Raw genomic sequence first — 14,709 nt, forward strand, 5'->3', positions numbered from 1 at the left:
CTAAGTTGGATGTATGGCTACAACTGGGGAAGCTGGCAGTTGTGACCACATCCTGGCCACTGGGGACCAGTGGCTACACAGTTCTATGTTGAGACACGATCTGGAATTGTCCCTTTGTGCATCTGGTCTCTCGGTCCCAGGAGGCCAATGGCTTTTCCCTAAAGGTGACGCACGGCTGCTACCCCCGGGGGCCTGTCTCCTTGATCCAAGAACAAATCATTGATGTGTTGAATCATTGGTGCCATTAATGCTGGAGTTAAGTGATGATTCCCGCTGATGGGAGCCCTGCCCTAACTTCATGTGAACAAGGCAGCAACTCCTGGGTCCGAGTAGGGTCAGGGGGCCTGAACAATCAGGAGTGGCCTCATTGTGGAGTCATGTCTGAGTCAGAGTTCCCCGCCTTGGTGATTTAAAAGCATCAGGGTCTCTGCATGCAGAGTCTCGGAAGACCCTTCCCAAAGCACACGAGGTGTTGGTCAGAGGCAAGAGGATCAGTGTTCTGGCTACAGGACCTTCTAAAAATGCACGTTTATTTTTATACTGTATGCTACTATTGTCCGTTAAAAAGAAATTCTACGTGCTTTTAAATATCTACATATTAGCCGTTGTTCTTTTTGTTACATGGTCATTGTTTATAGTTTTCTCTGCCCAACATTGTCTCTTGCACCTGCATTCACCTGGCAGCAGGAAAATGATCCCTAAGCTTTATCCACTAGAATCTGCCCCCAGAATCTGCCTGAAGATACTTCTGTCATCACAACTGGGAAGGGGGTTTGCTGCTGGCATCTAGGTTGTTGCTAAACATTCTGCAACACACAGGACGGTCCCCACAACTAAAAATTATTCGACCTCAAATGTCAACAGTGTCAAGATTGGAAACCATCAGTGGCATTAAGGAGGTTTGTTTTATCTGTAACGACCTATTTTGTTCTTCCCTGCATGACAGCTGTACTAGCTTCAGTCCAGCCGAGGCGAATTGTTTTCTCTCAGCTCGATGAGGATCTCCTTCCGGTGTTAAGTCCACTGTTGCCATCCAAGAGGGGCAGCTGCCCGGACCACCCAGTCTCCCAGCAGTTCCGCTGCAACGTGTCCAGACGTGAGCTTGTCCTGTTTGGGATCTTGCTTCTATCACCAAGTATGTGGCACCATCTCCCGAGACCCCAGCTGCACACAGGGCAGGTTCTCTGGTGTCTCTTGACTTTGTTTTCATATTTTCCAGTTGTTTTTCTGGATAAAACTCCTTCAGATCTTCCAGTTCCCCAATTCTCTCTTCAGCCATGTCTAGGTGGTTGTTTAATTCATCCATTGAGCCTTTTCCCCCCTAATTTCCTCTTGATAATTTCTAACCCTTTTCAAAACTGAATTCATTTTATATTTTGTGTCTTTTGGGGTCTGATTTTATTAAGGTCTTGCCAATGGTGCCTTGTTTCTTTGTGCATTTTGTGCAATTTGGGGATGTGAGCTTATGTTCTTCTCTCTGTAGGGCTCAGTCTGCGTCCTTCCAGAGAGGGTTTTGTTTGCCTCCTCTGCCCAGTGTCTGTCAGCACCACTGGTTGGGGGCCATTGTGATCACATTCCTCTCCACCAGCACTGGGCAGAGACCAAGACAGATGTGCTCCTGTGGGGACCTACTTCTCACTGTCCTTGCTGCTGAGGGTACAGCTATTTAGGGCCCCAGCTGTATGTGGGGTCTGCTACTAGATTTGGCCCTGGGCCTTATGCTATCACATCCACACTTCCCAGCCAGCCTCCAGGGCTCAGCAGACATGGATCCTGGGGACGCCAGGGACCTGCTCACTGGGATGGTTCCCTCTGTGTCTGGGACATGGCCATGTGCTCACGGCCACACCGCTGCCCTCACATATCCTGTTTCAGGCACGAGGCTTCTTGCGGCTCTTCAGACCCACCCACCTCACTCCCACTGGGGCCACAGGTGCCCTTCTCTGCCCCTTTCGGAGGAGGGGGGTGTCTCCTGACCACTCCCTCTACCAGGTGGCAGCCCAGCACTGTCCACCCACCCCGAATTGCTTCAGACCACTGCTTTCCACGATGTCCACCTCTGCTGTTGTCTGCTTCTGGCCACGTCGTCAGTCATGAGGGGGGACTCCCCACAAAGCCGTCACTTGGACCCAGATGGGCTCCAAATGAAGGAGGAGGTTCCCAGCCACCAGGCGCCTGATGAGAACAGGTGCTGACCAGTAGGATCTGACATGGCCGAAGGTGTGCAGGGGCAGCTGGACACTGCCGGCTTTGTTGGTTTTCCTCGGGTTGCAAAGGTAGACCAGCAACGGAAGAAGAATTGCTTCATGACACAGTATCATCAATGTGGTAAACTGGCCTGTCTCCATGTCTCAGAGACCATGTCTCTGGAATCTTGGTGTTTTTTAAAAATTATGCTAAAAACATTTCATTTTATTCCTTCTCAAAAGCTCCTTGCTTGGTTTTCTCAGCCAAGGTCTAGGTGCTGCTCTGTGGACCCCGCCTGCTGCAGGGATACAAGTGGGGCCTCCTGTGGCCACCCTGCAGGACCACGTGACAACGTCCACCAGCTATGGGGCCTCTGGCTGTTCTTCCATTGAAAATGGAAAACTCTCTACTTATTTTCAAGAGGAGACGTGTTTTAAGGCTTAAATGAAATTAAAGTTAAAACCTCACGCAAGACTAACATGGGCTTCCACTCTCAGGGAAGATCAGCGATCCCGGCATGTCCACTGGCTCAACTGGAGCAGGAGAAACTCACTTAGCAAAGGCAGCAGGAAAACACGTCTCAGGATTGTACCAACAACACCTACCATGGCCTCCAGCCGTGGACCCGTGGGCGCGCACGTCCCAGGAGGGGCGGTCTGTCCCGTGGCCCAGGTGCAGGAACACTGTCCTGGGCCCGTGGCTGGATGACTTCACCTCAGATGTTCTACCTGCCCGTCCACGTCTGTCCTGCATCCAGACCTCAACCCGTGAAGCAGCAGGTGGAAGGGTGGGGATGGACCAGGAGCCTGCCACACAAAGGCTCCCGCAGGAGGTGGCCTGACCCCTCAGCACTGAGACTGGCCATGCAGGTGCTCAAGTGGGGAACCTTTACACACATCGGCCTCACTGCCCCCTGGACAGGCCAGCATGAGTGCCAGCCCATGTGGACAAAAGCAGCCTGTCTTTGCTTCAGAAACCCTGAGTGTGTACCCCATTCTGGACAAATGAAAAAAAAGGTTCAGACAATGTGGTTCTTCTCCCGTCACCAGAGAACCACTTCCTGGAGGCCACATGTCGGCAGATCTATGAAGCCACTGACCGTGCCCTGCTTCCGTTGAGGGTTTGAGCTGCTGTCACAAGTCCCGTGTGGCTGAACTGGTCCTGGTGGGATTCTGAGAACACAGGTTGGCTCTTTCTGACTGAATGAAACTGCACGAGGGCAGGTGATGTGCATGCGACCGCCATGCGCGCTGGGCACTAGAATGGGGTGAGGAGGGAAGACAGCCCCCACCCACGCTGCAAGAGAGACCCGGAGGCGGCGCTCAACGGCACCCACCCCCACCCCGAGGCATGGCACCTTCTCTGCCCCTGCAGCATCTGACATGTAACGTGAGTCGCTCAGAGCTTGTCAGCGGCTACGAGCAAGCCCAACAAGGCCATGGTGGACGTGGTGACAGGACAGCACACGGGAGGCTGCAACCGGCCTGTCCCCCCTGGGGCCACCCCTCCCAGCGGGTCTCGGTGCAGGAGCCTACAACCCCCTCTGGTTCCAGCTCCCCCACCGGCACCAGTGTCAGGCACAGGCAGATACAGAGCTGCTCAGCACGTGATTTTATAAGTAAGACACAGGTTAGAGATAGGACAAATGCACCAACAGCCCAGGTCACTGTGGCACAGGATGCATGGAAGGAAATGCCACCTCCAGGTGACGAACTCCAGGTCCCTCACACGCACCAGCCAGACCGCCGCCGTCCGTCCAGGTCTTCCATGCCGACCATGCCCGGGCTCCTCCCAGGCAGGCAGAGGCAAGGACTCAGCTTCCCGGACTGGCCTCAGCGGACACTGGGCTGCGGAGGACACATGACAGGGTCAGGCCGGTCAGCGCTGTCTCCCCAGCCCTCCCTGGGTCGCGCTTCCTGCAGGAAACGGCATCCGTGCTGCTTCCCCGAATGTGCCAGGAGCCCCGTGGCCAACACAACCTCTGGGCAGCAAGCAGGTAGGGAGGGTGACTATACTGTTCCCCCAACTTCATCCATCTGTGTGACATTTTCCTAATGTAGAAAGCACGTTTCCTTAGGAAGCCAGTGTTGTGTGTGGCCGTCACACAAGGAGAGGGGAGAGTTGACACTTGGCCTGCCATCCCTGTCACCCACAGTGTCACCTGGGGGCCGACCAGAGCTGCCCTCAGCCCGCATCTGAGGGGGTCCTGTAGGGGCCCCAGAGAAGGGCCAGGCAAGGCAGACACTAGTACAGCATGATCGGGGTGGGGGAGGAAAGGGGGAAAAAGACATCACCTCAGAAATAACTTAGCCACAAGGAGAACAGAGAGTTAAGAGCACAGTGAAGAACTGAAGGACAATGAAGAGAGAGGCGGCTGAACAGAAGGCAGGCCATGACCATCTGGGCCCTGGGAAGGAAGGGCACCGCAGCCAGAGCCCTCCGCCCGGTGCCGCCCGTCCTGACTGCCGTACGTGGGGAAGGAATGCTGTCCTGATGGGCAGTCACTAACAAACAGCAGGAAAACTGCAGGAAGTTAACAGAAGGGGAAGTGAAATGGTAAAAATGTCGTTAACCGGGCTTCCCTGGTGGCACAGTGGTTGAGGGTCCGCCTGCCGATGTAGTGGACGCGGGTTCGTGCCTCGGTCCGGGAAGATCCCACATGCCACGGAGCGGCTGGGCCCGTGAGCCATGGCTGCTGAGCCTGCGCGTCCGGAGCCTGTGCTCCGCAACAGGAGAGGCCACAACAGTGAGAGGCCCGCGTACCGCAAAAAAAAAAAGTCGTTAACCAATCCAAACAAAGACGAGAAAGGAGCAAAGAAACAAACAGGGTTGAACAGAAAATGGAAAGATGGCAAACGAACCCAGCAAATCCAAACTCACACATTAAATGTAAGTGGACAAAACACTCCAATTACCAAAAACGGTTAAACTGGATTAAAAAGAGATGAGGCCTATCTACTGTTCATAAGAAACACATTTAAACGTAGGAACACAGAAATTGAAAGTGAAATGATTAAAAAAGATAAACTACATAAACACTGATCAAAAACTGCGCTGTGGCTCTATTAACACGAGACAAAGGGACTTCAGCCCCTCCTGTGGTTTCCCTGAGGATGAGAACAAGAACCGGGAGGGGCTCTGCCCGGGACCTGCTGCTGCAGCAAACACCCTGTGCTCTGGTTACTTAGCTCCTGTTCCCCCAACAAGGCTGCCTTCAACAAAAAAGTACAAAATACAACAAGAGGCAAGAAAAAGCAGTCTGAAGAGACAGTGCAAATGTAAGAAGCAGACTCAGAAATGGCAGAGACGTTGGAACTATCAGACCAGGAATTTGAAACGGCTGTGATTAATACGCCAAGGACCCTAGTGGACAAAGTGGCACCACGCAGGGACAGACAATGTAAGCAGCGGTGGAAGCGCTGGAGACCACAAACACTGTGACTGAAACGGATGCCTCGGACGGGCTTGTCCTAAGACCAGATGTGGCCAAGGAAACAATCAGTGAACTTGAAGACAGGTCAACAGAAACTTCCCAAACTGAAAGGCAAAGAGAAACAAAAATGAAAAAAAAAAAGAATATCCAAGAACTGTGGGACAATTACAGAAAGATATGCAACATCTCTGCTCCAAAACCCATAAAACACTGAGGGGGTCCATGCATGGACACACCATGTTCATGGTCAGAAGACTCAGAGCAGAGACATGACTTCTCACCAAATCGACCTTCAGGCTGCAGGCAACCTCGGCCAACTCCTGAAGCACAAACTGACAAGTTGATTCTACAGGTGGGGTGGGAACCCAATGGCCAGGAAGAGAAGACAATCATGGAGAAAAAAGGACCACAGGATTGAGGCACTGTGACCCACTGTGAGACCTAAACCCTGCATCTCTAGGACTGAGACCTACATCTGTATCTGTAGGACAGGCTGCGCTGGCTCACGGACGGACAGAGAGACCCAGAGGACAGACAGTCCAAGAGCAGAGCCACATGCGTGGCCTGACGACACGACGTAGCGAGAGGGGAGCTGGGTCAGCTAGATCGTGAGTCCAAACGTAAAAGGTAAAACAGTAAAGCTTTTAGAAAAAAACAGAGAATGTCAACCCTGGAGGAGATCAAGATACCCCAAACAGGACCACGTTAGGTCTAAGGACAAGAAGGCCATCCCTGGAGGAGAGGACATTGGCAGGACGTGCGTCCAGAACAAGGTCCCTGAAGACAAAGTATAAAAAGACGGACAACCCGGAGAGAACATGAAAGATCTGACACATGACGAAAGACAATGTCCGAATGGCTCAGATCTCAGAAAAGGTGGTCACACTCCCGTCACCAGGGAAATCAGGGGGCCTACATCCTGAAGCTGCCACAGTGGCCCTAAGCACACACGTTGCCAGGGAGCACCCGTCACTTTGGAATCTGCTTGTCAGCATTTCCCACCGTGAGTCCTCTGCCAGGTGAGTCCACCGGAAATGGGAACCGGTGACCCCCACAGCCTGAGGCTCACGTCGGGGGGTGTTCAGGGCAGGCACCTGGGTGCGTGGAGACCTAGAACCACGCACTACAACTGCCATGCACTTCTGCCCGGACGTCCTTCCTCAACAGGAAGCTCTGAAACAGCCTCTCCAGAGCCAGGGTTCAAACCCAAGGCCAGAGGGACACAGCTGATGGGAACAGGAGGGCACGCCCACTCGCCAGGACCACAGTCCGTGTTGCTGTGACCCACTCCAGCTCCTGCAGGACCCACAGACTGACGACAGACCGAATTCTGATTCTCTGCCAAGAACACAAAACACAAAAAGTCTCAAGTCTCCCACAACCTGCAAGAACAGCTTGTGGCCCTCGAGCTCAGAAAACCGCAGCTACAACGCACACACCACACTTGCCGTGGAGGACGGCAACTTCAGCAGACACCAGCCGGCCCTGGGCGGCCCTGGAGGTGACAAAGTCCCAAGTGGGATGGGTGTCCTGGGGGCAACCGACACGGCGGAAGGCTGCTATGCTGCTCTGAGGGTGAGAGAGGCCAGGGCGCTCGGCAGAGGACTGGTCCTGGGTGCCGTGCTCCACAGGACACACGTGAGATGTGCCTGGCCGGAGAGAGCGTGCTGGCGGGGGCGGGGCGGGGGACAGGGCAAGCGGGAGCAGCAGCAGAAACACTGCCCCATCGCTTGGGGTGCCCCCACGGGGAGGAGCTGGCAATGGGCACACAGTCTGGCTTGCAGGGTGAGGTTGGGGGCAGGTGGGAGAGGAGAGTGGAGGCCTCAGCTCTGCTCCCGTCCCACGGCCCTGCCAGGGCCGCCTCCCTGGGGTCCTGAAAGCCCTACGTGGACCGTGACATGGAAAGCGAGGCAGGCAGCATGGCCTGGAATGTTCTAGACCCTGGAATTCAAGGAAGGAGCTTGTTGGAGCTGCATTTGGAGGCCTCACAAAGAAGGGGCCCCGGGGAAATCAGTGAAGTTGGAGCACACCCTCACAGCATACACAAAAACAAACTCAGAATGGTTTAAAGACTTAAACATAAGACACGACACCGTAAAACTCCTAGAAGAGAGGATAGGCAAAACATTCTCTGACATAAATTGTACCAATGTTTTCTTAGGTCAGTCTCCCAAGGCAACAAATAAAAAAAAAAATAAACAAATGGTACCTAATCAAATTACAAGCTTTTGCGCAGCAAAGGAAACCATAAAAAAAAAAACTGAAAAGACAACCTATGGAATGGGAGAAAATATTTGTAAATGATGCAACAGACAAGGGCTTAATCTCCAAAATACAAACGGCTCATACAACTCAACAACAAAAAACCCAATCAAAAAATAGGCAGAAAATCTTAATAGACATTTCTCCAAAGAAGACATACAGATGGCCAGTAGGCACATGAAAAAATGCTCAACATCACTAATTATTAGAGAAATGCAAATCAAACCTACAATGAGGTACCACCTCACACCAGTCAGAATGGCCTTCATTAAAAAGTCTACAAATAACAAATGCTGGAGAGGGTGTGGAGAAAAGGGAACCCTTTTACACTGTTGGTGGGAATGTAAGTTGGTGCAGCCACTATAGAAAACAGTGTGGAGGTTCCTCAGAAAACTAAAAATAGAATTACCATATGATCCAGCAATCCCACTCCTGGGCATATACCCAGACAAAACTATAATTCAAAAAGATACATGCACCCCTGTGTTCAGAGCAGCACTGTTCACAATAGCCAAGACATGGAAACAACCAAAATGTCCAGTGACAGACGAATGGGTAAAGAAGATGTGGTTTATATACAATGGAATATTACTCAGCCATAAAAAGAACGAAATAATGCTATCTGCAGCAACACGGATGCAACTAGAGATGATCATACTAAGTGAAGTAAGTCAAAGAGGAAAACAAATACCATATGATATCACTTATATGTGGAATCTAAAATATGGCACAAATGAACCTATCTACAAAACAGAAACAGACTCACGGACATAGAGAACAGTCTTGTGGTTGTGGGGTGGGAAGGGAGAGGGAAGAACTGGGATGTTGGGATTAGAGATGCAAACCATTATATACAGGATGGATAAACAACAAGGTCCTACTGTATAGCACAGGGAACTATAATCGATATCCTGTGATAAACCATAATGGAAAAGAATATGAAAAGAAGAATGTCTGTATGTGTATAATTGAGTCACTTTGCTGTACAGCAGAGATTGGTACAACACTGTAAATCAACTATACTTCAATTTAAAAAATTAAATTAAAAAAATTTTTTAAAAACTTATAGCAGCTAGGATGTGGGAGTACTTAAATACTCAGTTTGGTCTACTGTTTGGATAATGATTAGTAAACACTTTAGATGTTATATTAAAAATTCTATTGATTAATAAATACTGAAAAAGCTAGAAAAATATTTTAAAATAGCGTCTATTTTAAATTGTAAAAAAAAGAAAAAGAAGGGGCCCCAGGTCCCCCATGTGGCCTGAGGGGACAGGTGGTTACCTTGGGGACGAGCTGAGGTCTGGGCACGCCCAGGAGGTCACACAGGCGGTTCCGCTGGGCTCTCACGACCGGGAGCTCTGCATCCCTGGGGAGGAGAAGAGGGGAGCAGCATCAGCCGCAGGAACAGTCCTGCAGTTAAACCTGCCAAGATCTGTAACTCTCACTACACTTCCTACCGGGTGTGCAGAAAACCCAAGGCACCTTAGATTAGGTAGGAATCAGGGGAAAAGGACGCCTCACTCCAGAACGTACAGCCCGGCGAGCCTAGCTCGGGCAGGACACCTGCACAAGGCTTTGCTCCTGAGCCCTTTCTTGGGAAACTGCAGAGGACGAGCCCCACAAAACAGGGAGCCCCGTGAGGGGCACTCGGCCCCCAAACAGCCCAACCCAGCGGCGGGCGACAGGAAATGCTAAGACAGCGGCACAGATTTTATCCCATGGGTTTTAAGTTTTATTTGACTTTGAAAGCTGTTTACTTATAACTTTCATTAAAAACAAAAATTAAATTCAGCAATACCATAAAGAAAAGTGGGCATGTTTTTCTTTTATAATAAGAAAAAATGAGTTATCTTTAAATCTTCTGGAAGGTTAAGCCCGCCCTGAACTGTGAGAGGAGAAAGGCAGGCGTGGGGAACTCAGGGGAACTCTGGGACCCACTGGGTGTTGGTGGTTTCATGTCATGCTCCCTTCCCTGTCCTAGAGTGTGATGCAGAACGTGCCTCCGTGCTTTTAAAGCTGACAACGTAACAGAAAAATGTGTCCCATCCCAGCTGCTCACAGAGCGGAGGCATCCACATTTCCTGAGGCCACGTTTTCTGCTCTGGAATTTTCACTGAGGCGCCCACAAGATGTTCACCAGAATGCCCTCCTGCTCGAGGCCAAGTATCTCCCTAGAAAACCTTAACACAGCCCTAAAACCAGAGGCCCTTTTCTGTCCTTCAGGCCACAGTGGCTCACGTCCGAGCAGGGGAGCTGGGCCGTCAGGCCAGGAACGGAAGCTGCATCAATGTGAGGTCTGTGCGGAGCTCAACCCTTGTAGGAACATCACTGTTCTGAGGGTAGTGCATGTGAGTAGGTTATGTACATCCTTTCGCGCGTAAGCAGAATGCACTGACCGCAGTGACGGAACCCAGTCCTGGGGGACCCTCCTCACTGGTGCCTGAGCAGGCCGCTGCCTAAATAACCTCTGAACTTTGGTCCTGTGTCCAAAACAGGGCTGAGTGGTCACCCTGTAGGGGCATGTGCGAGCGCCTGAATGTGCATATGCACGTTTGTGAGTGTGTGTGCACGTGAGTGTGTACAGTGCCTGGAATGGGACAGGCGTCACTCCCGTGTTTGTCATCATTCGGTGTTGCCCGCTGGACGCATGCTCACGGGCTACCCCTTCCCCTGCTTCCCCATCAGCCCCCTCCACCCCCATTCAACACCCCTCTTTCAAACCTGCCGCCCGAGCTCAGAGTTGAGGAGCCAACAGAGATGGCAGGAAACTGTGCCTAAAACGAACCTGGAGACCCAACCTGGAGCAAGGGCTGACCCTGGCTGTCTGGGAGGGAAGTGGGTGTCTGGGGTGGGAGGGAGGACAACTTATTCTTCCTGGTTCCCTCCGTCTGTTTGATTTTTGAATGTGTCCACATGTGGCCTTTTCCACCAAGAGTGAACAAAGGCCAGTGGACGGCTCTCCTCTGCAGCGAGTCTGGGCCTGGGGGCTCCTGCTGCAGCCACTCAACACCCTTCCGCTCCTTGGGGGCCACAACTGACACACGTGGCGTGTCCCCGAGGAGGGAGAAACTGCCTGCCACGCCACACACTCCCCTGCATTTCTGACACCACAGTTCAGGGAGCGGGAGCTGCCATTCTCGAGTGACTTCAACCCCAATAAACCGCAGAAACAGGTGCACCAGCGCCCACCGGCACCCAGAGCCGTGACGTGATCAACAGAAAAGCGACCACAGAGAAATAGGAAGTCAGCCTCTAACCAATCAGTGCTCAGAACAACCCACATTTTCACTTACAAAAATTGTATTTGGGAAAAAGTAATTTCACTTTGAAAATCTTCCAGCCTGAACACCCCAGGAAGATCCCCCTCCTCCCTCATCTGGCCGCCCAGCCCCTCTTGGGTGTAAGGAGTGAGCCTGTGCTACAGAAACGCGGACACGTGGGTGAGGAGAGATTGGTTACAGACACCACTGCCTCCTCGTAAACCCAGAGCTGAGGCGGAGGGCTGGAGCCCGTCTTCCCTCTTTGCTCTGGAGGGTTTTGGGAGAGACCACAAACAGGCTCTGGGCGTCCCGCTCACTTTGGCACTGCACCCGCCACACTCTCGGGAAGAGGGCAAGGGCCCATGCTCACCAGGCCGTGCAGTTGAGCACAGCCATGACCTCATCTAGGATGTCCGCGGCCACCACATCGTAGGTCAGCACCATCTCATACACCTGGCTGGCTGTGCTCTTCCGGATCTGGAGGGACAGAGCAAATTGGTGGGAGGGGAAGGCCCACGACAGAGAGCAGAGCTGATGGGACCCTGCCCGGAAGCAGGGACGAGGGCCCAGGCACCTCCCGGGGGCCCAAGAGTCCAAGTAAAACAGGAAAGGCTCGCCGGGCAGACAGTTAAGAGGAGCTGACCTTGGACCGCTGCTCAGGAGACCGTGGCCACAGCCGATGAGTGACCATGAGATGCGCTCAGCCCGGGGCGCCCCGTTCCCCTGTGGTCCCCCAGAGGCCCTTATCAGGAGGAGCATCATTCTTACTGAAATCCTTCATTAAAAACCTGCACCTTATCAGAGAAGTCCTCTCACCTGCTTTCTTTTCTAGCTGTCCCTAGGGGGGGACTTATTTCATGGAACAGGTGCTCTCGGAATCCCGAGGCCTAACCCCAGAGCTCCTGGTTTGGCAGGTCAAGGCCTGAGAATCTGCATTTCTGATCGTGGGGGGAGGGCCGTCCAGTGACCCCACTTTGAAAACAGCTGTGCTAGATGAGAGTTAAAGTTACTTTAGCTGTTAAAGAAGGTGTCACATTTGAGTTATCTGAAGAGCATTTCTTCTGCCAAAGGGAAAGAAGAGACTTCCCGGGAAACCCGACCCTGGGGTGGGGGCTGTGGGGTAGGCGCCTTCCAGGAGCCCCTGAGCCAGAGCCTGCAGGACCCCAATGGGCTGAAACTCCCCACCCACCCACCCCATGGCAGGGCACCTGGGTGCACCTGCGGCCAGGTTCCCAGGGGCAGGGGTCCCAGCCAGCGTCGGGTGTTTCCCTGGCGCCTGGGCTCACTCCCCGGGGCTCCAGGGGCACATTTGGCCCCAGGCCGTTCGCCCCCAGGGGCCAGGCTCAACCATCACACTGCAGCTGCCGCACCCACAGGCACAGTATGCCCCGCCCACCCTGATGAGGACCCGCCCCCCATCAAGCTCCGCTTGTGCCAACACCAGGAAGCATCCGATCCGGCGCCAATGTGCAGCCCAGGATGCCGGCCCTGAGTGGGGCCTGGAGCTGCAGACACTCACCACGGGGAAAGGGTGGCAGAGCAGGAGGAAGAGCTGCAGGAGGACCTTCCTCCTCACGTCTCCGGGGAACTGCACCAGCCCACAGAACCTGTGGGGACCCCGCACTCTGGTGAGCTGACCCCCGCCCATGCCTGCTGCCTGGATACCCCACACCTTCACTTCACTGGGGGGCCTGCCAGTCTGCGTGGGATGGGAGGCCCCCCAGGTGCTGCCCATGGTGACCCCCAGGCCTCAGGGCTGTTCCACTGGGGAGGCAGCCCTGGGTTCACGTCCACTTTCTCCCCGCAGGTGGGGGCATCCAGATCTCCAGAGTGTCAGGGAATCGGGGCTTTTTCTATGACAACACTCCCTGACCCGACGCCCACCCGTCTGGGAGGCTGGTCCAAGGGTGGGTAGGCTGTGGCCGGGCCCACCTGCTCCACCAGGAACACCGGTCAGCGTGACCAGGGCCACCCGCCTCTCACTCTGACATCAGAACGCCCCCGACCCCGCGCTCTCGGCTGCTGGGCCGGCCCCTCCCTTTACCGCCTCAGTGAGTTACTTGGAACTCACACCGCGATGCTGGACCTCAGTTTCTGGACGTCTTTGGACTTCTTGATCTCCTCCTTACAAAGCGCGAGCAGCTTCACACAGAAGGGGTGGCTGGAAGGAAAGCACAGGACCCAGAGGTGGGCTTCCAGGGAACATCTGATGATGGCGGCCACCCCCGAGGAGGAGAAGCCTCGCCCCTGGGGACATGCACCAGGGCACGTCAACACCAGGGCATGTAACTGGCTCCTTTGCAAGTGCAGCAGGGACAGACACCCGCTGTCTCGCGTACTCAACAAACCACCTTCCCCGCGGCACCTCCCCGGCCTCACGGCCCCTCAACAGGAGGGCAGGCTGACCCCTGGTGGGGCCTCGACGTAACAGGAACACCCAGAACTCAGCCCCGCTGCAAGCCCAGCCAACGTGTGCCGTGTCAGCGCCAGGCTCAAGCCAAGATCAAAAGAGGACGACCGAATCGTGGCCAGGCCCCACTCACTCACTTCCAGGTCCAGGTCCTTGGAGGGTCAGGGAGGGACTGGAGGCGTCCTCCCCGGCTCTGCTTGGCCGAGGAGCCACGACCAGCGTGAGTCCCCGTGAGATGAACATGCTCCTCTCCTGCGGAGCCGCAGCCCCAGGCCAATTCTGGCCATACGACGAGGGCTGAAGTACAGTGGTCTGAGTGGCCCCACGCTCCCTCTTCCCGTCCACTGGCCAGGTGACCTGGGATATGGCTGGGGGCAGAGCCTTATCTCACCAGACTCCCGCATGAGGGCGCAGGACAGACCTCCCGCCCTAGGCAGGCAGAAAGCAGCCGCCCATGGTGGCCATTTCAGGGTCAGCCTGTGACAGCAGCTCCCCTGACCAGAAGTGGTCCCAGGGAGACTCTCCCGTCTTCTCAGGCTAAAGGAGACCCAGCCCCCCAGTGGCACCCCTGCCACCTGCCATCCAGGTGGCACCACTGTCCTCCCAGCCGGCCCGCCCGCCAGCCCCACCCCTCCCTGATCCAACTGGCTTCTCCCCACAGCTCACTGAAATGCCTGTCAGGGACCAAGTGACCACCAGGTCGCTGAAGGCCGTGGTCACTCCTGTCCTCAGCCAACGTGACCACTCGGCACACATCATCGACGACCCCTGTGACTGCCCCTCCGCCTCACCTTCTTCCTGGTAGATCTGCTTCCCCTCTGCTCCCCGTCTCCCTAACGATGGGGCACCCCTACAGCTCTGTCACAGCGCTTCTGTCTACACACCTCCCCTGGCCACCTGTCTACACCTGACCTCCTGGTGGCCTCATGGGACCACATACCACCCATTTTCTGAGGACATTCCACCGAGTTCCAGCCTGGAAGATCCATCTCCTCTGGACGAGATCTAACAAGCATCTTAAACCAAACATCTCTGCTATGAACTGAATGTTTGTGTCCCCGAGATTCCTACATTGAAGTTCTAATCTGGAACATGAGAGTGTTAGGAGGTGGGGCCTTGGGAGGCGATTAGAACATGACATGGAACCCACAGTG

At 54.1% G+C, this 14,709-nt stretch overlaps 2 protein-coding genes across 15 annotated transcripts in view; one reads left to right on the forward strand and one right to left on the reverse strand.

Moving 5' to 3' along the window:
• B3GNTL1 (UDP-GlcNAc:betaGal beta-1,3-N-acetylglucosaminyltransferase like 1) overlaps positions 1-14,709 on the forward strand; it is a 158,869-nt gene that overhangs the window by 114,601 nt on the left and 29,559 nt on the right. For 9 of the 13 annotated variants that reach the window (XR_009537405.1, XR_009537406.1, XM_060132927.1 and 6 more), the window contains one exon: positions 947-2,428. Coding sequence is in view for 1 of the 13 variants with exons in the window: in XM_060132928.1 (XP_059988911.1) it covers positions 947-998 (52 nt within the window). In the remaining 12 variants the exon portion in view is untranslated. Of the gene's footprint in view, positions 1-946; positions 2,429-12,952; positions 14,432-14,709 lie in introns of those variants that run through there. The other 4 variants (XR_009537400.1, XR_009537399.1, XR_009537401.1 and 1 more) reach the window with 3 other exon arrangements.
• TBCD (tubulin folding cofactor D) overlaps positions 3,784-14,709 on the reverse strand; it is a 177,047-nt gene continuing 166,121 nt past the window's right edge. For both annotated transcript variants that reach the window (XM_060132925.1, XM_060132924.1), the window contains 5 exons: positions 13,217-13,306; positions 12,665-12,752; positions 11,516-11,622; positions 9,167-9,251; positions 3,784-4,034 (listed from right to left, as the gene is read on the reverse strand). In XM_060132925.1, the coding sequence (XP_059988908.1) occupies positions 4,020-4,034; positions 9,167-9,251; positions 11,516-11,622; positions 12,665-12,752; positions 13,217-13,306 (385 nt within the window). In that variant the 3' untranslated portion in view covers positions 3,784-4,019. The remainder of the gene's footprint in view (positions 4,035-9,166; positions 9,252-11,515; positions 11,623-12,664; positions 12,753-13,216; positions 13,307-14,709) is intronic.

Source organism: Lagenorhynchus albirostris, chromosome 20, assembly GCF_949774975.1.
Source record: "Lagenorhynchus albirostris chromosome 20, mLagAlb1.1, whole genome shotgun sequence".
In the NCBI taxonomy this organism is placed as follows: Eukaryota; Metazoa; Chordata; class Mammalia; order Artiodactyla; family Delphinidae; genus Lagenorhynchus; species Lagenorhynchus albirostris.